This window comes from Danio rerio, chromosome 8, assembly GCF_049306965.1.
Source record: "Danio rerio strain Tuebingen ecotype United States chromosome 8, GRCz12tu, whole genome shotgun sequence".
Lineage (NCBI taxonomy): Eukaryota > Metazoa > Chordata > Actinopteri > Cypriniformes > Danionidae > Danio > Danio rerio.
Genome location: NC_133183.1, coordinates 45150001 through 45176322, shown reverse-complemented (window position 1 = coordinate 45176322; position 26322 = coordinate 45150001). Strand labels below are relative to the sequence as shown.

General features: G+C 34.7%; 1 protein-coding gene across 1 annotated transcript in view; it reads left to right on the top strand.

Annotated features, from left to right (window-relative positions):
• pdlim2 (PDZ and LIM domain 2 (mystique)) overlaps positions 1-26322 on the top strand; it is a 128126-nt gene that overhangs the window by 34024 nt on the left and 67780 nt on the right. The window contains exons 2-3 of the mRNA NM_001326402.1: positions 4679-4810; positions 12746-12897. Coding sequence (NP_001313331.1) covers positions 4715-4810; positions 12746-12897 — 248 coding nt within the window. The 5' untranslated portion in view covers positions 4679-4714. The remainder of the gene's footprint in view (positions 1-4678; positions 4811-12745; positions 12898-26322) is intronic.

Here is a 26322-nt window from a genome sequence, read left to right as displayed (position 1 = left end):
TGTAGCGTTCAGAAAAAATATATGTATACACACAAAGAAACTCAACGGAACATAAGGACCTACTGCCAGCAGTTTCAGAAGTGTTATTGCAGAGCAAAACAAACAGCATGTAGAAGTATAAATGCACGGCTACTGTATGCAAAAGGCAGGTGACCCATCCTTCTTGAATATTTTTTTTTTTTTATTCGACCACTCGACTCTTCGACCACTGGTTACACCACTAGTAGCTATAGATGCATTAAGCTTTTTACTGAAATTTTTGACCATTCACTGTGTATACAAGCAAAGCATAATGGGTCATTTTGTTTTCTATTTAAAAGGTCTATAGAATATTATAACCATATTTATTAAATGCATCACATTTATATACAGTAAGTGTATGTTTCCAGCTCAAATTAACTTTTAGTTTATTTGTTTATTGTTTTGGCTATATTGAAGACTGAAAATAGCTATTTTAAGTCTGATCAGCTTAGTTTTCTGGTCCTGCCCTTCAGTGACACAAAACTTTGATAAGAGTTGGGTGGTTGACTCTGTTTACAGTATTGCATAAGAATATTGAAACTATCGAAGTTCAAATCAGGGTTAGTAAGTGGACATGCAGGGAAGACTGTAAACCACAATTCAGTATCAAAAGGGAATCACTGTCCACACTTGAAACAGTGTGTTAAAAAAGTATTATTTTCTTAATGCAATATTTACAGTATCTACAAAACATCACAGATCACATTTCAGAGACCATATGCTGACTGACAAAAAAAAATGCTAGTTCTCATTTGTCACTTGAACCTGACAGCAAATAGTCTTCATTTTTAAAGTTTTGCATTAGACAGTCTGAGCATGTTTTTGCTGTAAGGTAAATAGTTCATGAACACCTTGGTGGGATCTTTTTACAAAGCTCTGCTGCAGGCAAATGCTTTACGTGAATCTTCAGGACCTTTAATAAAAAAAAAAACATTCATGTTGACAGAGATGAGTAAGTGTTTGTCCCATAGTTTTGCTGCTTACTTTAGATTTAATGATGTGCTGGTTAATATGTTCATTTCAATTGAGATAAATCTCGTCTTAGTTTTTTTGAATCAATGACTTATTCAATGAGATATTCTGACCCAACACAGCTGTTGTATGATATGAGATTTGAAACATAATTTGTGAATCACTTTCGCTAAACTTTATTTCTTGAGTCCTTCTTGGTGCTTGAAAATGTTCTATTCTTTGTTATGTCATTGCATGTTAATGAGCAACGAGCGCAGTCTTGGCTGACCACATAATTTATCCATTTATGTACCACAGAAGAAAACGTTGTGTGGGTTTGGAAGGGTGCATAAATTGAAAGAATAAAATGTGTTTGGGATCTAGTTCTGGAAAACCGCTGTTTTCATCCAAATGTTTTTAGCAGTTAATGGACATCAGATCTAGACTGTTTGCTGATTCAGATTTGTCATTGAGTCACTGGATTATTGTATTTCACCAAAACAAATAATTTGAATAAACCTACAGTAAATATTTCCAAAATGCTTGTTATCAGCTTGTTTAACAAAACTCTTTAGACAGTTTTGTTGCAGGGACAGTAGAGAATGCACATTGAAATTTAAGACTGGGAATGCAAAATTAAATTAAGATGTATTGTATTCCTAGACCAGAACTCTGGGGTTCTGTATACAGTACATGACACTGCATCTAATTAAAATCTGAGAACTTCTAAAGAGTTTTGCCTTTCGTTTACACAATCATGACATTTTGCTGGCCTGAAAATGCAAACTTTAAGGATGTAAAAGTTTTTGAAAACAATATGTTGTCATATCTGTGTAAATGAGAAAATTAGATTTTTTTGTGTGAAAATGGTGTGTGTGTGTGTGTGTGTGTGTCTGTGTGTGTGTGGGTGCATTACATGTTTAGTATATGCCTCTGCTGACAACCAAAGCAAAAGTGGTCTACAGGATCTCATGTACTTGGTTGTAGTAATTTTTTAGAGCGGATGTGCCCAAAGTAGGGCCCTCGGGCCAATGTTGGCTTGTGGTAACCTTTGGTTTGGTATGCCATCCCATCTGCAAAGAGAGAGAATGATGGGGAGTTAGGTGGAGCGAATGCCTTTGACATAGATCGTCATTTCGAATTCAATGTATACCCTTTTGTTTTTTTGTTTAATTAAGGAGCTACAAAAAATTAAACAAATTAAATGTTTCATATGAATCAGACTTTTAAAATGTAAATACCGTCATTAGACAGAGAGTACAATGCTCAAGACATCGGTGAGCAACTCTAGTCAAAGGCAGGAGCTGCTCGACTAGTGTATTCAGTATTGAGCTTCATTGTGTTATAAATGGGATCGTTTATGTTTTTACTATAATAAGTTGATTTATAAAACGTTCAAAACTGTACTGCATCATCATTTAATATGATTTAAAGCACCTTTTCTAGTTATTTTTAAATAATAAGCTCACAAATGAGCAAATTTTATGTAATACAGTTTGGTATATTTAATTTATTCGGCCCACAGCCCTCAATAAAGTTTGTTTTTTTCCCTTTATAAGAAAAAGTTTAGGCACCCCTGATTTAGTGACATCACATTACTGACCTAGCAATAGCATGCATAAAAGCGTTCACTGTAGTTTATTATTAAGCTTTGTTTATAGTCCATATATCTTTATGTTGACCTCATAGTCTTTCTGAAAAGCAACACAGATTCTCTAACTATGTAATCCTAAGTAGACTTGTTTGCATTTCTGCTTGGTTGTTTTAGGGAGCAGTAAGCTAGGTAAACAGTAGGGTCCTCCTGCACACTTGTTGGTAGAGCTGGGCGATATGGCTTTTTTTTTCCCCCATTTCATAATAATTCTGTTAAAACCTTTACAACCTTATCATAGTTTTAACTAATTGTAATATATGAAAATTATATAGAAAAAAGCTGCTGTTCATTAATTTTCCTTTGGCTTAGCCCCTTTATTCATCAGGGGTCACCACAGCGAAATAACCGCCAACTTATCCAGCATATGTTTTACACAACAGATGCCCTTCCAGCAGCAACCCAATACTGGGAAACATCTATACCTTCTCATTCACACACACACACACACACACACACACACACACTCATATGGCCAATGCAGTTAATTAAATTCACCTGTACCGCATTTTTAAAAATAAATTGGTATTACACTTCGTACTTTTCAGATTGTTCATAGTATATGTACTTAATCTGGCACTTTTACTATAAACTGCCATATCAACCATTTGGTAGAGGTTGATATTTTAGACATTATGGAATGTGATGGAAAAAAAAATGCATTAATTAGTGACATTAGGAGTTTTATTTCTTGATAGGGTAGTTAAAGGGTTAAAAAGGAGACCTTTTTCAAGATGAATTATTTTTATTTTATTTATTTTGTGAACTTTTTCAAGAAAAAATATTTTTATTTTGTTATATCGTTGATTCATTCATTCATTTTCTTTTTGGCTTAGTCCCTTTTATTAATCTGGGGTCGCCACAGCGGAATAAACCACCAACTTATCCTGCACGCTTTTACGCAGCGGATATAAAATGATAAAAAATATAAAATTGAAAAAATTTATAAAATGACTCTTATTTGGCTAGTGGGTTGCATTTTATTGCTTTTATTTGCGTCAGGTTGCGGCATTTTTTAAGATTAGTCTAGTGCACTGAGCGAGTTTTGTCAGTGTTGATATTTGCAGTAATGAACGTCTTTACGGCTGGGTCACGTCATTTATCTCGAAACAACAACAGCAGATTCCTATGTTAGATCGGTAACAATTACTTTCATGTGGGTGTTTTTATTAATCGTGTTCTCCATTAATTTTTAGCATGGGACATACATGTTGTGGCACGAAGTTTCAAATGTGTGTGGTGAATGTGTAATCGAGAGCCCTGAATTATGTAATTTTTTTTGGCATATTCTAGCCCTACCTGTTGGTCTTCCTTTTCTTTCAGTAGCTTCTATTTTTGGTGCTTTTCATCCTCACATGTGTTAGCAATAACTACTTGCACCACCATCTAACCTGGTCTTTATGGGGTTAGGTGCATTTTTACTGTGTAGTCATTAAACCCACATATCCTCAAAGAGCTTAATGAAGAACGGTGCATAAGTGAATGATCAACACTGTTATGATTTACTCTAGAGATAGCAGAATTTTTTTTAAAATGTCAGATTCCTTCTTTTCTTCCTTTTTTCCCCCCCTTTTTATTGCTTTATTTCCTTCCTTCCTGTGAGGCTACTTTGCAGGCTTGCTCAACTATTTAATCAAAACAAAAATTCCTCTCCTCAAAAAATAAAAATAAAGTCAATTTTTGTCCGTTTTTTTTTTTTTTTTAAACTTTAAGTAATAAATGTTTATGGAAATGTAAATCTATACTACTCTGAAGTGGTTTTTCTCATTCCTTATGTTTGCTACAGCTTGTCAGACTTGTGAAATTCGTCTGTGTCTGTTGGTGGATTTGAGATGCAGTCAAGTGGAATAGGATGAAAGGTGTTCTGAAAAACAGGTGAAGGTAGTTTAGCTTTCAACAGCAGCCAGTAGCTTAGAGATGTGGAAACTATGAGATGCATCTGTGGCATTTCAGCTTGATGTAAAATCAAAATTGACAAAGTCTTTCTCCTTCTGTCAGTGTTCCACTTTTACGCTCTCCTCTTTTAACACTGTTTTTTTTCTCTCTCTCACACAGCTCTCATTAGAGCATTGTACAGCAGCTCGTGATCACATGATGCCGTTTACAGTGAACCTGATTGGCCCATCCCCGTGGGGATTCAGAATATCTGGAGGGCGAGACTTTAAGAAGGCCATAACCGTTTCCAAGGTAAATTTTAATTTCTGTTAACCAAAGTACTTGTAAGATATGATGAGTCATTGCTCAACATTATACCTTAATGTCTAACAACTTCATTTAAAAGAGGTAGATATCAGTGATCAAAAGTATGATGTCTTATTGGTTTTTGATGATGTCTTATTTACTTGTCTTATTTACTTGGTCTTATTCGGAGAGTCATAATCAGGGCTAAAATCATGCAGTCTGAACTTGAAATTAGTTTTATTCTCTATTCTATTTAAAGGTGACATTGACTAAGTTACTGTTGTGTCTTCCAACTTCCAAGTTGAAAAGAAACCATGCAACTTTATTTTTTATTTATTTATTTATTATATTTATGTGCCATAATTGTTTGAATTTCATGCTGGTTTAGGCCTAACCAGCTAGTTTTTGTTTTGTACGGTATGTGCCCGCAAACTACAAACTCCTCTTAGTAAGGTTTTTTTCAAATCTCTCCTCTTGTAAACAGATAGCAAAGCTGCTAATGATGGTCCTTCTCATTTTTTTGTTTGAACAATGAAGCAATCATACATGCAGTCTGCTCTGTGTTCAGATGTAACTTTATAGGCTCACAGATGTCCTTACACAGAATCCCAGTTTCAAAAGAGTCAACAGAGAAAATGGCCTATAGCGCGATCTTAACTTTTGTCGTCACAATGGGTAGACAGCTTAAAATACTCATTGTCAGTCATACAGACAAAAGTGAGCTAAAGATCAAGGCTTGGTTGAGCGCTGTGGGCAATGTGCAGATTTAACTCCTCAAGAATGGATTGTCATTCCTGATCCAGCTAATTTAAAGAGATATGATGTGAAATGACTTGCTGTGCACTGAGGTGTTTTTGACAGGGTAAAAGGGTGTTTATTTACGTTACTTCAACTTTAACATTAACAAAGTAGCTTTTTGGGTCTTATCATAAATCAGTAGGAAAAATAATAATTGCAATAAGGCGCAAGACGTGTTTGGCGCGATTTATTGTTTTTTTCAGACCAGCACACCCCTAATTTAAATTTTCGCCACGTTGTTTAAATTGCAAACTTATTTGCTAAACCTCATGAGTGTTCCGGTCTAAAAAGGTGTGTTAAGACGCATTGTTGGCACGTTGCTCTTTTGAGGAACTGAAATTGACTGCGACTCTCACCAACTGAAAGCTGGTTTAATGTCCAGCACAGAGCGCATCAGTTATGTGCCTATGCAGGTCCAAAACGTGTACACATTGCTTAATACACACTGGATATACAGCAATACACAATTATTTTTAGATAGGAAAAATAAATAAAGGATTAAAATGTTACAAAAAACATTATTTTCCACATAAATATAAAAACCATTACCTCCATGCCTTCATGTTGGGTTATTTTCAGTTTCTTCATGATACAATTTACATTTGTATAATGTTATTATCATTAGCAGTATTATTTATTATAAGCATATTTATACTTGTTTTAATAAAATCAAGTTGACATTTATCCGTCTGTCGGGTTTCCGAGATGTATGCATCACCATATGGGACACAAGAATAGGACAGGTGTTTTGACCACACTTTGTTATTGTTGTTCATTTATTTGTTTGCTGGACATTAGAACTGAATTTAGAAATAGTTTTGAAACAAATCTTTATGCTTAACAAACAAAATTAAATATGTAGGCTTATGGATGTCTTCAGTGGAGTTTCTACAACACCGTTTCCTTATACACGAGTAAAAAGTAAAAATAAAAAAAATAAAAAAATAAAGAAAAAGTAAAAAGGCCGAATAGAGGAGGCTTGTTCCTTATCCTTGTGCTGCAGATAGTTTGTTTAACAGTTTTCTTGCTAGCAAACCATTCAGTTTTTCCAATTACAAAGTCCACCATTTAAATAGCAAATGCCCCATGGCGGGCAACTAACTCTTAAAGGGAATAGGAGATGAGACTGATTGGTTTAATGCACGTTATGCTCAAAACATATTCATAGCTCATTTAGAGAATAAGCACAACCCTGTTAGACCATGGTGCAAAGCGTATTTTTCCATCCTTAAAATAACAAAAGTGAATTCGGAATCACCCTTAATACTAATAAAATATAAAATATAGAATAATATTATAAAATATAAAATGGAGCCCATAGACTTTTCATTAAGACCCCAAAGAATCATGTCAACTTTTGAAATATGGGCATGCAATGTCCCCTTTAAAGATTAACTGAAACAAACAAGAAAGGTTTAACGAGAACGTAATTAATTGCATTTACACTTATTTGTATGTTGGTTAAATGTTATTTAACATTGATCTGGGTCTCTTGGACTTTTGAGCACAAGATTTCAATGCTGTCTTTCTGCTGGGAAGTTCTGAATCTGCTGTACTTCTGCCACCTAGTCTGGAACCCATTTATTTTTTTTAAATATATTTTTATTTTTATTTATTTATTTTTTGTGGGCTTTGAGACCGTTTTAAATGGAAACAAACCAATTCCTCTCAGCTAATTCTGCATTGCCTTCCAGAAAAACACCACAGGATTTCTAATTAAAGTAAGCTAATGGCACATTTCCTTCAGATCCGGGTCACAGCTGCAACCATGAATTATCTTGGATTTAAATCTAAATCACTGAGACTTTCAGTTTTTGTGGATTTTATTTTCTTATTTTTTAAATATTTTTTTATTTGTTTTATTACCATAATGATTTTATTATGAACAAAAAATGAGATTATAGTCGTAGTTTTAAATACCCAATACTTAAATTTTTTTTTTAAACACAATAAAATGTATGTCTAATATATTGGAATGATATCCAGAATATGTCTGTCTCCCTGTTAAACGAGTTAAAGTTATTTAAACGTTAATGCTTCAAATTTAAAGATAAATTTGACACTGTAAAATGTACAAGTTAAAACTAAATACAAGCGATTTATGTTTTTTTTTTGTTTTGTTTTTTGGTATTTAGAGTGGTTTGTAGTAACACACAATAAAACAGCATGATGTTTTTAAGGGGGCTCCAAAGGGTGTCATGGAGGTAAAGGTCTGGGTGTAGTAGCAGGAAATGTGCTCAGGCACAGATTTAGTGCTTTTTTACTTTTTGCATTGCTTTTGTCTGAACTCCCCCTTATACTAATTCTTCCTGTTTTTCATGTACGTCTTTTACACAGTGGCAAAGTATTTTAGGAGACGGATAAATTTATTAGGGGTGAGAGAAAAAAAATCACACTATTGAGATTATTTTAAATACCATTTTATAATTGATTGGTGTAATCCAAAATGGATTTACAACCACAAATCAGGAAATGCTGGGACTGAATGGAAAAGCAAATAAAGTAGTGATTTCCAAATTTAACTTTACTTTCATTGCAGGCAATACAACCAACATTATTTAATGTGTTCCTCTCAATTTTTATTGTTTTGTTTATTCATTTATTTATTTGTTTAATAAACACGTATTTCAATTTTAGTTCTTGCAATACATTAAAAAAAAAGTTGGAACAGTAAGTATTTACCACTTTGTAGTGTTATGATGTAGTGTTTGTCATTTTCTTTTATTTATTTGCGTTTACCAAACTGTCCCAACTTTTTCTAATTTGGGGTAATATATTTAATAATTGTATTTTTTTCACAAATGTGGAGCGTAGATGTTGTCACTTTTAATTTACCACAAGATGTGTTTGTTTACAATGTTATTGTTAGATGATATTATATCTATTCAAAGGAAGCAACATCATGGTGGAGGAAGAGTGAGCAAGCATTTTTAATTCATTTATATGGAAGTTGAGCATAATGCACTGCTTGATTGTTGATGATAATATTCTGTATTCCACTGCCACGTTCTGCTCACAGCATGCCAGTGAAAAAGTACTTTGAGAAGTGCAGCACAATGCGCTGTAATGGTGAATGCATCTGAGCAGACGTTTACCAGTCTTTGACTCGCATCACGTGTTGTTATCGCAACATGTATTCAACCTTAAGTTGTTTGAACTAGGCTCTGCGTTATCAATCGCTGAACTTCCAATAGATACAGCAGATGAATTTACTGTACATGATGCAACAGATGCATAGTCTGATTCTTCTAATTCTGTTGTTGAAGAGATTTTAACAGTTGTCTTTGATAATTATACAGACTTAAATGACTTTATAGGACGTTGTTTTTGTGTCATTATTAATTGTTGCATATTTGACTTTTCATGTGCAAGTTCAGAAATTGTTTTTAACATTAAGATTTAATTATACAATGTTTACAATATAAGAAGTATATATGTGCATTGTCATGTAATAAAAACTTCATAAAGATGTTAATCTTAATGTTTTTTGTTAATAACTCATTATACAGTCACTTTAAGGGTATGATGTATTTTTCATTGTTTTAATCTTAATGTGCAAACCAAAATCACAACATATCAAATCATAGTAGTTGTATAATCAAAACACTTAATTATCACAAAATATATTAAATTGTCACAGAAGGAAAGGTAGTGGAGTATTGGATATGTAAATTAGTGCATGTCCTAGCCCTATAATACATTTTTTGAAAGTTCGTTAGAAGTACTTGTGTTATCTGCTGTCATGCACAGAGGTAAAAAACAGAAATTCACACTCGTGCATGATTGAGGCATACTCAGATTACACAAGGCACTCTTCATTTTGCATCTCTGTAGCAACAGTTAATTGGCACTCGAGCAGGTCCTCAGACATGCCACTTCTGCCAGCATCAACAACAGCAATAACTGGCTGGCAGTCTATAAGGCCTCTCTGTGCTGTGCTCTGTTACTGTGTTTTGAATCAAACCGTTGCTTTCCTTTTCTTTTACTAATGAGGTGGTGGCCTTATTGACTGTTAAGTCTTGAGGGGATTCTAAACTTGGTTGAGCTAAAAGCATGCCTTGTTTAGTTGTTTTTAGGAATCCTGCCAACTATAACAACATTAAAAGAAAGTCATTGGTAGGTTGATGGTATGGAGTAAACAATGTTTGGTGTGATCAAAACATTGATTTATTTGACCAATCTGACATAAGATTGAAAGCTCAAGTATTTTTTTCCATCCAACACAAGAGACTGTTCAGAAAATCTATATTTAGAAATTAATAGATTTGATATATATATATATATTCTGATCCACACATAATAAATATAAATAAAATAAATTTGATATATATATATATATATATATATATATATATATATATATATATATATATATATATATATATATATATATATATATATATATATATCAAATTTATTTTATTTATATTTATTATGTGTGGATCAGAATAGGAGACAACAAATACAATTGACAGATTTGGTATTATATGTTGTCATTTCTCAGTTTATTTTTCATGTATACCATTTGTGCCTTTTCTTGTGTTGTTTTACATTGAAAAATACACATTTAAATATCTTAAGTTTGCCATTTTTGACCTAAGCAATTGGAGAAACAGTAAGTCTTTACATCTTAACCTTATAAAGTCATTAAAGACTCTGATTACATTAAATACAACTCTGTTAAACTATTTTCAACAATAGCATTAGAAAAATCTAATATATAAAGTATATTTATCACATATGATGTTTTTTATGTTTAATTTGCTTTGTAGGCCTACTGAATTGCTCTGCTTTAATAAATTGCATACAATTTAAGAGATTTCATGATAAAGGTAAGCATTTAAATGCCATCAAACCTAAATACCAGTCATTAGGAGTTTTGGAGCAATAAACTATATCTGTTTGCATTCCGGTATTCTGTACTAGTATTGTATACCATTATAGAAAATAATTCTCTTAAATGTATTCACAAAATTTCAGTAAAAATATGCTTTATATTCCGTGTTGTCCCTATTAAAATCTGGTATATCTAGAAACCTACATTATTAACAAATCAGAGCATGTAAAGTGCATCCGGAAAGTGCATCACTTTTTCCACATTTATTATGTTACAGCCTTATTCCGAAATGAATTAAAATAACTTATTTCCTCAAAATTATACACGCAATGCCCTATAATGACAATGTAAAAATTATATCTTTTTTAATTTTTGCCAAATTAAATAAATAAATAAATAAATAAACTGAAAATCACATTTACACACTAAGTATTCACACCCTTTGTTCAATACTTTGTTGATGCACCTTTGGCAGCAATTACAGCCTCAAGTCTTTTTGAACATGATGCCACAACCTCATCATATCTGTCTTTGGGAATTTTTGCCCATTCCTCTTTGCAGTACCTCTTAAGCTCTATCAGGTTGGATGGGAAGCGATTATGTACAGCCATGTTCAGATCTCTCCGAACTCGAGGACATTGACAGAGATGTTGTGAAGTCATTCCATTGCTATTTTGCTGGCGTGCTTATGGTCATTGTCCTGCTGGAAGATGAACAGTCACCCCAGTCTGAGGTCTAAAGCATTCTGAAGCAGATTTTCATTTAGGATGTCTCTGTACATTGCTGCATTCTTCTTTCCCTCTATCCTGACTAGGGTAGGGTTTTATCCAAACCTAACACCTGGCATTCAAATAAAAGAGTTCAATTTTAGTCTCATCAGACCAGAGAATTTTGTTTCCTATGGTCTGAGAGTCCTTCAGATGCCTGATGGCAAATTTCAGGTAGGGAGTGGCTTCCGTCTGGCCACTCTACCTTACAGGACTGTGGTGGATTGCTGCACAGATGGTTTTCCTTCTGTAAGGTTCTCCTTTCTCCACAGAAGGACGCTGGAGCTCAGACAGAGTGACCATCGAGTTATTGATCACCTCCCTGGATCTCCATGAATCTATCAGGCATCAGGCACATGCCTGATGCACTGTATATGCATCTGTTGAATATGAATTAGCTAATGACCACAACACTCGCTTAAAAAAGGCTCCCTAACGTGAGATTCATTTAATATTATTTTTTTGATTCTTACTTAATAAGACTAAACACTAGATGAGAAAAGGCTAAAATAGCAACAGGAAGCACTAAGAAAACAATATTTTTCTTTTCATATTTTGTTAAAACGAATATTTCTTGTAAAAAATTTAATTTGGTATAATTTGTATCTTAATTTAAATGTCTTTTTTTGTTGCTCAGTTATCTACAAAATAAACAAAAAGAACACGCAACTTTTAAGGAGAAGTGACATTCTTCTATTTTCCCACGCAAAAACTTTGTTTCTATAGATTTATTCCACTTGAGCCATGGCTGCAGCTGCAGGTCAGTGAGATTATTCGAGCACAGACGGGGCAGAGTTGAAAACCGATACCGTCATAGTTTTCTGCATTCATGCCAGATCATATGGTGTTCAATAATTAATTAATTAATTAATAAATAAATAAATAAATTAATTTATTTATTTATTGCAATAACAACAAAAAAGTGACAGTTTGTATTAATAAAATTAAGAACAAAAAACAAATAACGGGTTAACACGTAACAGGTTTTCAATAGTAAGGGAATTATAAATAAAAATTTAAGTATTATAATTATTATAGTATTTCTCACAATTAACTTTATTTTGTAGATTTCAGTTATGAATTAACACAGTATCGTGATACTACTTGGTATAATAATACTTCAGCTGGTAAAGTATTGTGGCCTAAATCTATGGTATCGTGACAACCCTACAATGCACAGCCTAGTTTCAAACAGACTTTTTTTAGCACTGTGTCTAAAAACAGGATTCTTATTTTTTGCCAAGCTCTGCAGATGTATTTTTTCTGATTTTCATCTGGTTGGTGCAACATACAGTATTCTCATGGAATATATACATTAGTCAACCTTTGAAGTGGATCAAAACCTTTTATCAAAGTAGTCCGAAAACTATTTAACAACAAACATTTTTGTGTTAAAACAATTTTGATCCACTTCAAATATTGACTACATAGATATATAATGTATATAAAACATACATGCATCTGACTTGTATTCTTTATTTTGAACAGCTAATGAATGAAGCTCCAGTGTTCTAATTGGTTGAATGTTTTTGTCTCCAGGTTAATGCTGGCAGTAAGGCAGAAACGGCATGTCTTCAGCCTGGTGACATCATCATGGAGATTAATGGACTTAGTGCTGGTGAGATGCTGAATGTAGAGGCACAAAACAAAATCAAGTGCTGCACGACACAACTGCAACTTCTTGTAGAAAGGTAAGATTCTGTACAAATTTTAAATCGTTATATTGCATGTAATTACAGAATTTAAAAATTCTTTCTCAGATGAATTATAAGTGATTGGTATATGTGTGCATTAGTATGTACTTGGTAGTCACTCACTGAAGTCACTTGTCCACTTGGCAGCGATTTTTGCAAATCCTTCACGCAGCTATTTTGGACATGCAAAAGCAACTACTGTCTACTTGAATGGGGTAATATTGAGATTTCAGAAAAAAATGTCATGATGTTTGAGTATTGTTTTTAGTTTAAATTTGTATTTTATATGGCCTTTAACATCTGGCATAGGGACTACCAATTAAAACTAATCTATGGGCTAATTTGGGTACATTTACGTTCTTGGTGAACGTCGATTAACCCTCACTTGTTGTAAAAAATTAATAAACAATTAAATCAGATATCTGTAAGAAACAGTTTCTTATACTTAAAAACATATTTTACTTTGATTTAGCTAATGTGGATCAAAGAGCTTAGAATAACAAAGAGGCTACACTCAATAGAACGTTTCATTGCAACAGCAGCGCCTGGCAACAGCCCCGTGATTCCGCCATTTTGGAGTGAAAGCGATCGGCCGGCCGTTGGATCATATTGCTGTCGCAATGACAAGCAGCTGCTTTGTTTTTTTTATTCACATATTTATTTAAAAAGCGCATTAAAGCTGAGATACAACCTGAAAAACGACAATACAACACTTACCATGACAATTATCAGCATTTTTAAATAGTTTATTTTACAGACTTATAATATGCTGTTGTTCTATTGGAATTTTCAATCCAAAATGGCCACCATGTGACACTATCGGCATCTAGTGGCTGTTTCCCAAATTGCACTAGAGTGTGGCCTCTTGGTGATTCTATGCTCTTTGTTTTTATTAACTAGATAACTAGATAACTTAAACAGTCTTAGTGTGTATATATACAACTACAAATTAGTTTCATACTACTGAGCTGCACCCACAGTAGCTATTTTTGAACAAATTGTCTTGTACAAATGAAACTTGGGCCCGATCCCAATTCCATTTATGCCCCATACGCCTTCGCCTTTTCCTTTCCCTTTCCCTTTGATCCTTGAAACTGAATGAGAACCCCAATACTACACCCACACACATTATTTCATGTCATCGTTAACTCATACATTACGTCATGCAAGATGCACAGTCGTTTTTTGTGGCTTAATAACGTTTTACAGAATACCCACTCCCACTTTCATTTGCACTGTATTTGGACTTGGCTAAGTAATGTACAAGAATGTACTGTCAGAAGACTAGAGTTAATGGGTCAATGGTCACGGACTGCCCATGATGCTATATGACTGGCAGGATAAGGGGTGTGGAAAGTCCCCGCAATTGCTGCCCCTCATGCAACCAGTGCATCATTCATTCATTCATAAACTTTTTCATGTTAAAGATACTAAATTTTACAAAATTCTAAGGGAATCAGTTAGAAATGCATGTAGCATTTTTTCCCTGTATTTTAATTCTTATTTTGTTTGTGCGTTTCTACATAAAGATCATGCAGACTGCCAGAAACGGCAAGCCAGTAGTTTTCTTTGTTCTAATATTATTCAGTATCCACAAATAATAATAATAAAACGTCCTACAAAATTACACTGGTTTCACATTCATGGCCCAATATCAATTCTACATCTTTGCCCTTTCACTACCCCCTATCACATTAACGTGTAAGGGTAGGTGTAATTTCAGCCTCGATATACTTCAAACTAAGGCCCTGTTTGCACCAATACGTTTTAGTTTTAAAACAACATTTTAGAATGAAAACTATCCATGTCCACACTGGCGTTTCATCTAGCATTTCTAGAAAGCGCACATCACATGACCACACACACACTCTGGCATGCGCTGCAGCATATGCACACGTCTGAGCTCCTTGCAGTCCAGGCGGGTGCTTTAAACACAGCTCACCAGATGAGAGCAGCGCATGACGAACAGTTCATCAAGGATCTTCTGCTGGATGTCATCTCACTAAGAGATAAGTTAGTATACTAATTTATGCAACAATGTACATCGACTCTGCTCTGCTCTGCTCTGTTTTTTTTTTTTTAATAAATATGCATACAGTGAAGATGACGGCCCTATAAATATGAAGAGTTCAGATGGAAAACCCTCTAAATCCATTAGACCTCCTGTAAATGAGCATTTCAATTACTCTGATTAGGTTCAGAAGTTTCATTTGATATGTAATAAGGTTTTTAGCTAGTAAATAAAAAAAATGTCACTTTAGACAATTCTTTGGTTTTTAGCAAGATACATTTTCAATGCGTCAAAACTAGCTAAATCCATGTCTGCTTTTTATGCAAAACCCTCTAAATCTACCTATTGGAACAAGACTGTGTAATTAGTTGAAAATCACTAAAGATGCAATTAGAGATTATTTTACCAAACATAAAACACATACACAAACCACCTGAAATTAAAAATAGATCTGTCAAGTATGTGGCATTTGTACTGTGGTAACCCCTGATAAACCAGGGACTAAGCAGAAGGAAAATAAATGAATGAAATCTGTTAAGTGCATTAATCAATAACATTAAAATTGACGTTAATTAAATCTCGACAATCTATTGGTATTTCTGATATTTGGGATTTGGATTTAATGCAAGTAGAGCAATGTAAACAAGCTTGTTAGATTCAAATAATGTAAAGTAAAAACATTGTAAAACATCAATATTTGCATTTTCTATTACTAACAAAGAATAAAATAATTTATTGAAGTAATATAAATATTGTATAGTGTTATACATTATATTTATCTATAAAACATAGCTTGCATTAGCAAATAAAACACAAGGTAGGCCTACTGTGCAAAAAAAGAGGATGTCTCAGAAGCCATAAAGTCATTTATTCATCCTCACTATACTCAAGATCTTGGTCAGTTTTTTATCTCTTGTTTATCCTCATATCATCCATGCGGGATAAAAGAACAGCATCTTAACTTCATCTTTCGTGAAATAGGGCTGCTGTTTAATGTAGCTAATGTTAATCTGACTCCTTCAAAGTAGCGCTGCTGCACAAACAAACGTTATGAATGCACGCTACACTTCTGACGGTACATTAAGTTTTCTTTTTCTTATAATGTACAGAGTTTTGAGGTAAGGAACATTTTCATTTGCCATTCACTGACAGTTGGACTCGCTCATTCACTTCATCACACTTCATCTTTTGAAATTGAAAGCAGAATAAAACAGCCTTATAAAGCCGGCTCATCGGTGCGCTGCTACATTGAAAACATGTGATTCGATTCTTGTCTTCTGATTGGTTCTCGGGATATAGCGGCTTCTGCTGTCAAAGGCAGTGGGCGTTTAGCGTCTTTTGACAACAAACTGTTATTTCTGAATGCGCTGACGCTGCAATTTTAGATGATTTTAAACAAAACTATTTGTTAAACATGTACTACGCGCCTAAAGCTTTCACTTAAAGGGCTCCTATGGTGAAATATCTACTTTTCATGGTGTTTGGATAGACTTATGTGTAGGTATAGTGTATTGACAGTCTGATTGGTGTGATATAAACACACCCAGTCCTTTTTTTTTTTTCAATTTAACAACATATAAATGGTGGACCAATTGCAAAGCAAAGCAACTGGGAATAAAAGATCTCTTCAGTTTGCTAGTATCATCAATCATCATCAAATGTTACCAAGAGAGGGTTTTACAAGTTTAAAATGTTTTAAAACAATGTAAAACAAGTAATGAATTAAAGCGATTTACTTCAGCTTTACTCTATCACCACAGCTGCGTGTCAGAACAGTTATAAAAGAAGACTCTTCAATCCCAGTTTGTGGACATTAAATCAGGTTTATTTTGTAACATTAACATAATAGATATCCACAGAGCAGTGGATATTAACCTGTATCCTGTCACATTTGCGTGCAAAAAGAGTGTAAAGCTGAACACTCGCTGTCTGTGTGTGTGTGTGTGTGTGTGTGTGTGCGCGCGTGTGTGCGTGCGTGTGTGTGTGAGTGTGTGTGTGTGTGTGTGTGTGAACTTTGTAATGACATTGTGTGTGACTCGTTGCACAGCAAATGCATTAAATACTCATTGGTAAAGTTCTTACTGTAGTATTTCTCACAAACGCTATGTGAGATCTTCTTCCTTTATGTCTGTCTGTTGTCTGAAGCAGGCGAGGGAGGAGATTAGGCATGCTGAAAGGCACGTAGAAACGGTGGGACTAGCCTTAAAGGCGCAGTACAACAAAACCACCACCTAATGCTAAAAGGTATAAAATAGAAACTTATAAAAGGTATAATGCACTGCTCTCTGCCTGGCGCTCAGACGACCGCATGACAGCGTGTAGCTGTGTGTGTGTGTGTGTGTGTGTGGTAACGTGATGTGCGTTTTCAGCAGACGGAGGGCTGTTCAGAAATGTTTGGTTGTTGATGTGGATTGTTTTCTTACTAAAATGCCATTTTCACACTAAAACGTATTAGTTTAAACAGGTGAGGGTGTATTTTTCACGAGCCGGTTTGCGACGGGGGTGGGACGATGGTTTGCGATGCCGGCTCAGCATTGTGTTGTCTATTAGCTGTCTGCGATGGACTATGGCATCGTCTATCGGCCCAACTATAGACACTGGCCCTCCAGGACAAAGTTTGGACAACCTTCTCTAGTGTATTAATCTTGCTAACTTGGTGCTGAAAGTTTTTCTCCTTTCTTGTTCTGATCTCCATGGATATGTAGCACATCAAAGAATCCGATTTTTAGGTGTTTCAGAGCACACCCACCAATTGTGTTGTCATCACTGACCAATGGTAGTTTAAAGATGTTAAGGACCCAAAACTAGCTTCCTCTAAAAGTTTGAACTGCCGAACAAACTCAAAGAACTTTTTGAGTTTGATTTAAAACACTAAAATAACTATCCGTCATAGCTAGTTAAGTCCATTAATAAACTATTTGTTAATAAATTATAAATGACTTGTTACTGTATTTTAATGATTTGTAACTGTACCTAATAAATTAGTAATAGATCATGAACAAGCTGTTAGTAAATTATGTACTTAAGACTTGTTAAGTATCAGTTTATAGTTTATTCATGTTATTGGGACGTTATTCTAAAGTTGCAGCTATTCTACATTTATTAACTGTTAGAAAATGAGTAATAGTTGCAACTTTAGAATAACGTCCCAATAACATACATAAGCTAATAACTAACAACTAATATATTAACTCACACTTTACAGATGAGTTGTTCATAGTTTGTTTACCATCTACTAATAATAGTAGTTAGGGCTGCAAGATTAATAAAAAAATAATTGGTGATCTTGATTTGACTTGCCCACACGATCTTAATCCAGCCTTTTTATGATTCAGTCAGTTATATTTTCAAGTTCAGGAGAGATGCATAAAGGCGGTCGCACAAGTCTTTACATTATTTTATATACATTTCCCAGCAATGTGGACACCTCCAAATGCTGTTGAAAGAGTCATATACGGTATAATTCACTCAAAAATGTATTTTCTGTTGTCATGTATGATGTATTCACTGCCCTGATATCACACGAGAGCTGACTATGAGCTGTTTTGCTTTATTAAACAGAACCTGCATAGGCTGTGAATAAAAGGTTATAAAGTTGTAAATAACATTCAGTTTGTTGCACAGCGAAAGTAAAACCAAAACCGCGCACATCATTTAAATAATTGTATCGCATTTAGGAGTTTACATAATCATTTGTATTGATTACAGCATTTGATATTTTTTTTCTTTTATAGCAAACACAGTTTGTGCATTAGAATAAGCATGTAACCGTGTCATTATAACTACTTTCACGCCTATATAACGTTGAATATAGTGCAGGAGGAAATATGATAATGACAAATGTCTCATTTTAAAAGTGGTCTAATAATGTTGTCAGTGACAGATTACAAGCATGCATCAAACATAATAATTCAACTTATAATGATTATAAATATAATAATAAATTGATAATAAATATCAAATTATAAATAGTTGTATTTTGATGTCATCACTTTGCTGTGCATTAACCAGGACATTGAAAGTTTATTCAAGTCCACCATTCCAAGTCTATAAGAAATTTAGCATTTTAACTAACAGTAGATCTACTCATAGGCCTATATTATTATTGTTGTTTTACCATTTGTTTGGGAAACAACAATAATAATTGCCTACTCATATTAACCTTTATTTTACATCTACAGAATCGTGATAAAATCATGATGTTGATTTTTAAGCCCAAAAAAAAAAAAAAATTACAAAAAAATAATAAGTTGTGATTCTCATTTAACCAGAATCGGGCAGCCCTAGTTTGAAGTATACAGAGACTGAGATTACCTATATCGCTTTAATGTGCAAAACGGACGGCTAGAGGGAAGAAAAATGACTAAGGTGTAGAATTGATATTGGCCCATAAACGTGAAAACAAACTTAATTGTGTAGGACATTTTAAAATGATTTCTTAATTCAATATTTGGTAGTTCAATCATCCCACTTACTAGCTCACTACTTTGAAAGTCAATTCCCCACCCCTTTAGAAGACAGCTGTTAAAGAATGCTTTTCTGCCCACAAATGTAGCTTTTGCTCTCTCGCACATGCACTTTGAGCTCTGGGTCCATGTGAGTACATTTTTCCCATCTGACCTCATGTCTTGAACCAGGCCAGAAACAACACTGGACCGACAATGGCACTCTAGATGCGTGCATGAATGAATGTACTGTAACCTACAGTATTGTAGGAGTGAGGTGTGTTTTCCCTCTTAGGTTTATATTATTATATTCAATTATTTAATTAGTAAAAATCCACTGTCAGCACACCTGTTGTTTGTTTGATCAATCTACAACCATAATATAGACACATTTATAGGCTCAGAGTGGGAACACATTCTGGTAATTAACTTGAAATGGAGAATATTCCAAAAGAGTGTGTAGCCCAAAATATAAGTTTTTAATGCAAACATTAGGGCTGTACGATTCAGGCTAAAATGAGAATCACAATTTTTTAGATTACAGATTTCTCACGATTCTGTAGATGTAAAATAAAGGTTAATATGAGTAGGCTATTATTATTGTTATTCCTGATAAAAAAACAATATTATATTATTCCTATATGTGTAGGTCTACTGTTGGTTCAGATGCTCAATTTAGTATAGACTTGGAATGACTTTAAATTAGTGCTGTCAAAATTAGTGCATTAATGCATGTGATTTAATTTGAAATATTTAACGCGTAAAAAAAATGTACGCAATTAACGCAGTTGCATTTTTTCATTTATTATTTTTTTATTTCCTGTTGTGGTCTGTGTGTTCAACATGCAAAGAAATATGGACCAAGACCAAGAAAGCACTTTTTGAAAGCAAAACAAATTAATGTTGCATTACCAGGCTATCCATGTTTCCCAGAGTTTCATCTAATTTCGTATGTTTCATTTTTAATCATTCGACTTTTGTTTTAATGGAATTTGATACCGCATGGCGAACGGAAAGAAGAACCTCAGCATTTCGTGACTCGGTGGTCCTTTAAGGTAATCAAAAATCGATGCTTACAGGGTAGACTCTTAATAAGAGTATTATCTTAATCATATTAAAAGCGGAGTATTGGTTTCCATGTACATGTGTCAGTGAAAGTGGCAGATGAAGTCGCAAGCTGTCAAAGATAGCGCATTCCTCTGCCTTTCAGCATGCGCACTCCAATGTTTCATTAAGTTTGACATGTTTTCCCCTTAAACTCAAGTTTTGTAAAGCGTCTGCTTCGCATTGATGTGTCAGAATCCTTGTGAAATACAGCCATACTTTAGAACGCTTAGTTTAAGCTAATTTGATGAACGCGATCATGCGTGTTGAATTTGAAGGTGGTTGCTCCGGCTGCCTGAGCGCATTGTGTGTTTGTGTGTGTCTGTGTGTGTGTGTGTGCGCACACCGCATTTCCTAGCAACAAGAACAAATGTGTAAACGTTGTCCGTACATCCCTCAAAGTTGTTTAAATATTAAAATATAGTGTAACCAAAGACCCTGTTAGAATAAGTCTTTGTTGTGACACAACGCGTACCTGTGCGTGCCTTTGATGTACCGCTTGATGCTTCTTGTGTCACTGTCGCAGCACCAGTGGCAACAAAATTAGGCACCAAAATGCATATGCTGATTCAGTGATCCTGCTTATGAGAGAGTGTTCTCACTCTCAACTCAAAACATTCAAAATAAACAGTTCACATTGTCCCCCAATAATGTCAACAAACTGGACTGTCTTGCCAACTGGCTGAATGTAAAAGACTAAGCAAAATTTTTCTACTTTATAACTAATTTTCTTAACTCACAGCAATGCAACTTTTCAATAAGTGCAATTGTTTGTATTTAATACTTAATTATTATTATTATTATTATTATTTTCCATTTTCCATATTTGCAATGCCTGTATTTTGGCTTTTTTTTTCCAGTCCACTTAGAATCCAACATGGAAATCATTTTTATTCTTTATTGGCATTGATTGATTTTAAATTCATGCCTGTGTTTTTATTTCTGTAATATATATGGCTGTCAAACCAGGATCTTGATGGTTTATTGTGCGTATGTTGTTTGCATGAAGAAATCTGTTACAAGTTAAACAAAAATTCTAATAAACAGTTATATTTAGAATTTAAATAGTTTTTGCCTTGCGTTTACATTCATTTTACATTTAAATTGCCAAAATGACAAGTTTTAGTCTTTTAAATTCGATTAATTGCAAATAATTGCAAAAAAAACAAAAGTGAGGTTAATTAGTTATTTTTTTAATCGATTTACAGCACTATTTCAAATATGTCCTGATTGTTAATTCACAGTAAAGTGATGACATCCGAATACAATTATTCATATTCCTAAAAAAATTCCGAATTATTATGTTTGAGACATATGTCATTACTAGACCATTTTTGCACTGGTAAAAATTAAACATTTCTAATTATGAGATAATCATATATATATATATATATATATATATATATATATATATATATATATATATAGATAGATAGATAGATAGATAGATAGATAGATAGATAGATAGATAGATAGATAGATAGATAGACAGACAGACAGACAGACAGACAGACAGACAGCTAGCAAGCAAGCAAAGCAAAGCCTATATGAGCATTAAGCCAGGCCCAGACTACAGGAGTTTGAAAATCCTAAACCATAATTATATCTATTTGCAGCACACACATGAAGAGAATCTTCTGCAATTTTGACCACATATCTTAAATTTGCACACAATACAATATATAAAAACTGTGACACAGCACACACTGCAAGCTATTTTTAAGATCATCATGTCCAATGGATCACATTACCTGATCGCAGAGTAACTTCCGTTATCAATAATTATATCAATAATTATTTATTATAGGCTACTAATAATAACATTATTAATAACTAATACAAAATCAAATTACACTCAAAATAGGTTCTTGTTTGCATAGCTGTTAGTGGCAGTTCATTCATTAATTTTCTTGTCAGCGTAGTCCCTTTTTTAAATCTGGGGTCACCACAGCGAGAATGAACCGCCAACTTATCCAGCATGTTTTTACGCAGCAGATGCACTTCCAGCCGCAACCCATCTCTTGGAAACATCGACACACACACACACACACACACACACACACACACACACACACACACACACTATGGACAATTTAGCCTACCTAATTCACCTGTACCGCATGTCTTTGGACTGTGGGGGAAACCAGAGCACCCGGAGGAAACCCACGCGAACGCAGGGAGAACATGCAAACTCCACACAGAAACGCCAACTGAGCCGAGGGTCGAACCAGTGACCCAGCGACCTTCTTGCTGTGGGGCGACAGCACTACCTACTGTGCCACTGCGTCGCCCACGTTAGTGGCAGTTATAAAATTAAATAGCCTAAATGGGGCATAAAAAGTGAGTCGCATATTGTTTATCGTCTGTTCATTTCTCTCACACACATGCAGAGTGAACTGCCTTGTTAAAAAGAGCACATTAGCTTATGTCCAAATGAGTGTCTAATAATAATAATAATAATAATAATAATAAGCAGCTAATAATATCCATAATGCCGGGATGTTCTGTGCTTTGACTGGCTATCTAGTTTAAAAGCAAAATCGTTACCTGCTGCACTGTTTATAGTGTGTAAGATTATAATTCACTGAATGCAACATGGGCCTAAACCCTGGTCTGCAGTTATTGCACTCAAGATAAAGGATGAAAAAAACAAACAAACAAACAAACAAAAAACATCCTCTTATAGCCAATATATTATACATCCAACCGTGTTCCCCCAACTACGTTTTATCTTATTTTTATTTTTTCTGCACACTTAATACAAAGCACAACTCTTGATTCCCTTAGTTTTGAGCTAGAAACAGAAGGAATGGCGAAGGGGGAAATTTAATAGGAAGCCAATAAATCAAAGGGAGTAAGGCTTTTGGGTGAAATTGAGTGAAACATGGAAAGAAAGATAAAACAAATGCAAACAGAAGCAGACAGAGTTAGAAGGTGCGTAAAAGGAACATGTCTGCCAGGACTGTTCATGTCTTGTTGTTGCTGGCAGTGATGAGTAAATGTTCTCCTTTAGCCTTTAGTAAACATCTCATTTAAACTGTCAGAGTTTAAAGGGGTGGTCCAGAATGTAATTTTAAGGCTAGGTTGTGTTTATGATGCAAAGCAATGTGTGCTCATGTTTAACTTGAAGGAAATTGCGTTATTTTTTTCATATATCTCACTTTGATTATACACAGCTATTCAGCTAACATGAAGACGACTGTCAAATTTCCTAGTTTCTCTTAATGGCCCGCCCTTAAGTGACTCTGATTGGTCATCGTCATAATGTGCTGCTATTCGCGGATCGGCTCCACGTCACGCCCGTAAAAGCACACGCTATTCTGCTGTGTAAACAATCAGTCAACCTCCAGCCTCCTTTAAGAGCGTTTGCCATTGTGTGTGCGTCTATGTGTGTGTGTGTGTGTGTGTGTGTGTGTGTGTGTGTGTGTGTGTGTGTGTGTGTGTGTGTGTGTGTGTGTGTGTGTGTGTGTGTGTGTGTGTGTGTGTGTGTGAGAATGTTGTCTGCATCTGTGTGTGAGAGTGAATGTGTGAACTTTCTGTAACAAGCGCATGTGCACGGGAGTTTTTTTTTTTTTTTTCTTTTTCTCTGATGCTTGTATTAAGTTATTTTCTGTAATTTATCGTGACAGAAGTATAAAACACAAGATGTGGGATGCTACCTGTGTGAGCCTTGATTTATTTTTCTGCTGCTACCACGAGACAGGTGAGCTATCCTGACGTTTTTCACATTTATCAGAATATGCAGGTGTAAGTAATATGAGTCATCCACATATCTTTTGTGACTTCATTATCCGAGATGTGAAACGCATGGAAAAGCTGCCTGAAGACAATCAATGCAGTCGTGCGCACACATAAGAGACACGAACGTGCTTGTGGAATGTGTGTGTTTTTACAACAGTTTGACTGATAAATATGAATTTGTTGCTAAATCATTTGTTTGCAAAGCAGCATTTCCCATTGTTTACATCGTTGCTACAGCATATCGTTAACGCTAGACGCTGTACATGTCATGATCAATTTTAACAAATAAAAACACTTACAGGTTATATTTCGCAGCTTCTGCTTTGAGGAAATTTTAGCCAAATCCAGCACTGAACTAGGAGAGATTCTGGAGCTGTTTTGTCAAATCATGCTTGCTGTGTATTTTATAATTCTCTGGAACATAATTAATATTGAACTGTAAGCACTTCTGTCTTTGTGTCGTGTCCTTTGGAAGCCCAAATACAGAAAAAGAGCTCTGTGGAAAAAGCAGTGTTTGGACACATTTTTAGCTTCATCTCTGCTATTGACCTTATTCTAAAATGCGGAAGTGCGCCTGTTTTCGCGATTGTCTTAGAACTTCCATTTCAGTCGCCTATGGGAAAAATGACAAGGAATAATAAACGGCAAAAAACGGTCAAACTACTTGCTCTACAAACAAATGTTTGCATGACTATACAGACCAAGTAGAATAATATAACAAGGAAATATCAGTTTGCAACATCAAACAGCGAAACGAGCAGTTTTTAATGTCTATAAAAATGAATGGAAGTGAATGAGACCGGGAGTCTTGTGCCAAAAAGATTCAAATGGCAGCGCCCGCTCATCTGCGGAGAATAAGGTCAATAACGTTACAGCGTCCCAGGCTACGGCCCATAGCTGCGCAATGTAGTTGTGCAGTAAACGAACCTTTGTGATCTCACAAAGGAAAGTATTTTTGTGGAAATATTTTTTGTAGTCCCCAAAATTTGTTAATTTTAGGCTTTGCTAAGCTAACCCTGTAAAAACCAAGGTCTCCCTTTGCATTGAACCTAGAACTTTTTACATTCAGAGATGCTGTTTATGTTCACACAGCTACATTACACATCAACTAAAGTTTAAATTATGATATCATAGTGGACCACCCCTTTAAAGTTCTGTTAATTCAGGAATAGCCAACATGTAGAGCATGGGTCTCGATTGCTGGAGGGCCGCAGCTCTGCACAGTTTTGCTCAAATCCTAATCAAACACAGCTGATCCAACTAATCAAGGTGTTCAACTCTAGTAGAGACTATAGGTGTGTCCAAAATGCATACTTATTAGCATAAATAGTGTAAGTATTGCGTTCACACTTAAAACTCTTAAAAAATAAATCGACTTAAATTACGGAGATGATGCACTTATTCAACTGTTAAAATTAAGTGTGGAATGATGGACACTTTATGCACTTGCAGCTTTGTGCACGTGGCTGAAGGGGTGGAGCTATCAAGCGCACATGTTGGATTACTTTATTTAAAAAGCAAAATTCTCATTCGAAAGTTATAATGCCACCTCTGGATGGAGAATGCGATTATACTCATGGCAGGTATTATTTGGTACTTTGGTCATTTATTTCACTAATTTGGCAACCATCAATTGCCATCAGGGAAACAGTTTGAATTTCTGTTTAGTAAAAATAAACATTAGTGTTCCATTTGGTATGACACTACATTAATATATGCTGTGCTGTTAAGTGTTTAAGTGCATAAGTACATTGTGCGTAAGTGTAGTGTGCCATTTGAGATGCAGTTAATTAAGCAGGTGAGAGTTGGATGTGGTTGGAGCTAAACTGTGCAGAGTTGTGGCCCTCCAGGAATCGAGTTTAAGACCATTCTAAAACTCAAATTTATTTAGAGTTGGAAATAGAGCAACATATAACTCAGATTGCATTTTGGGGGAAGAGTGATGTGAACTAATTTTCTTAATTGCTGAGCTTTTCTTTTAAAATTACTGTGGTGTAGTGAAGTAATACAAGTGCATTTGGGTGTTTACATAATAGGATAAAAGCATAGTATTTCATGAGAAATAATAATATTTTCCAAATCTTATCTTGGCTTCATGATGGGGGAAAAGGGATTTTTCTG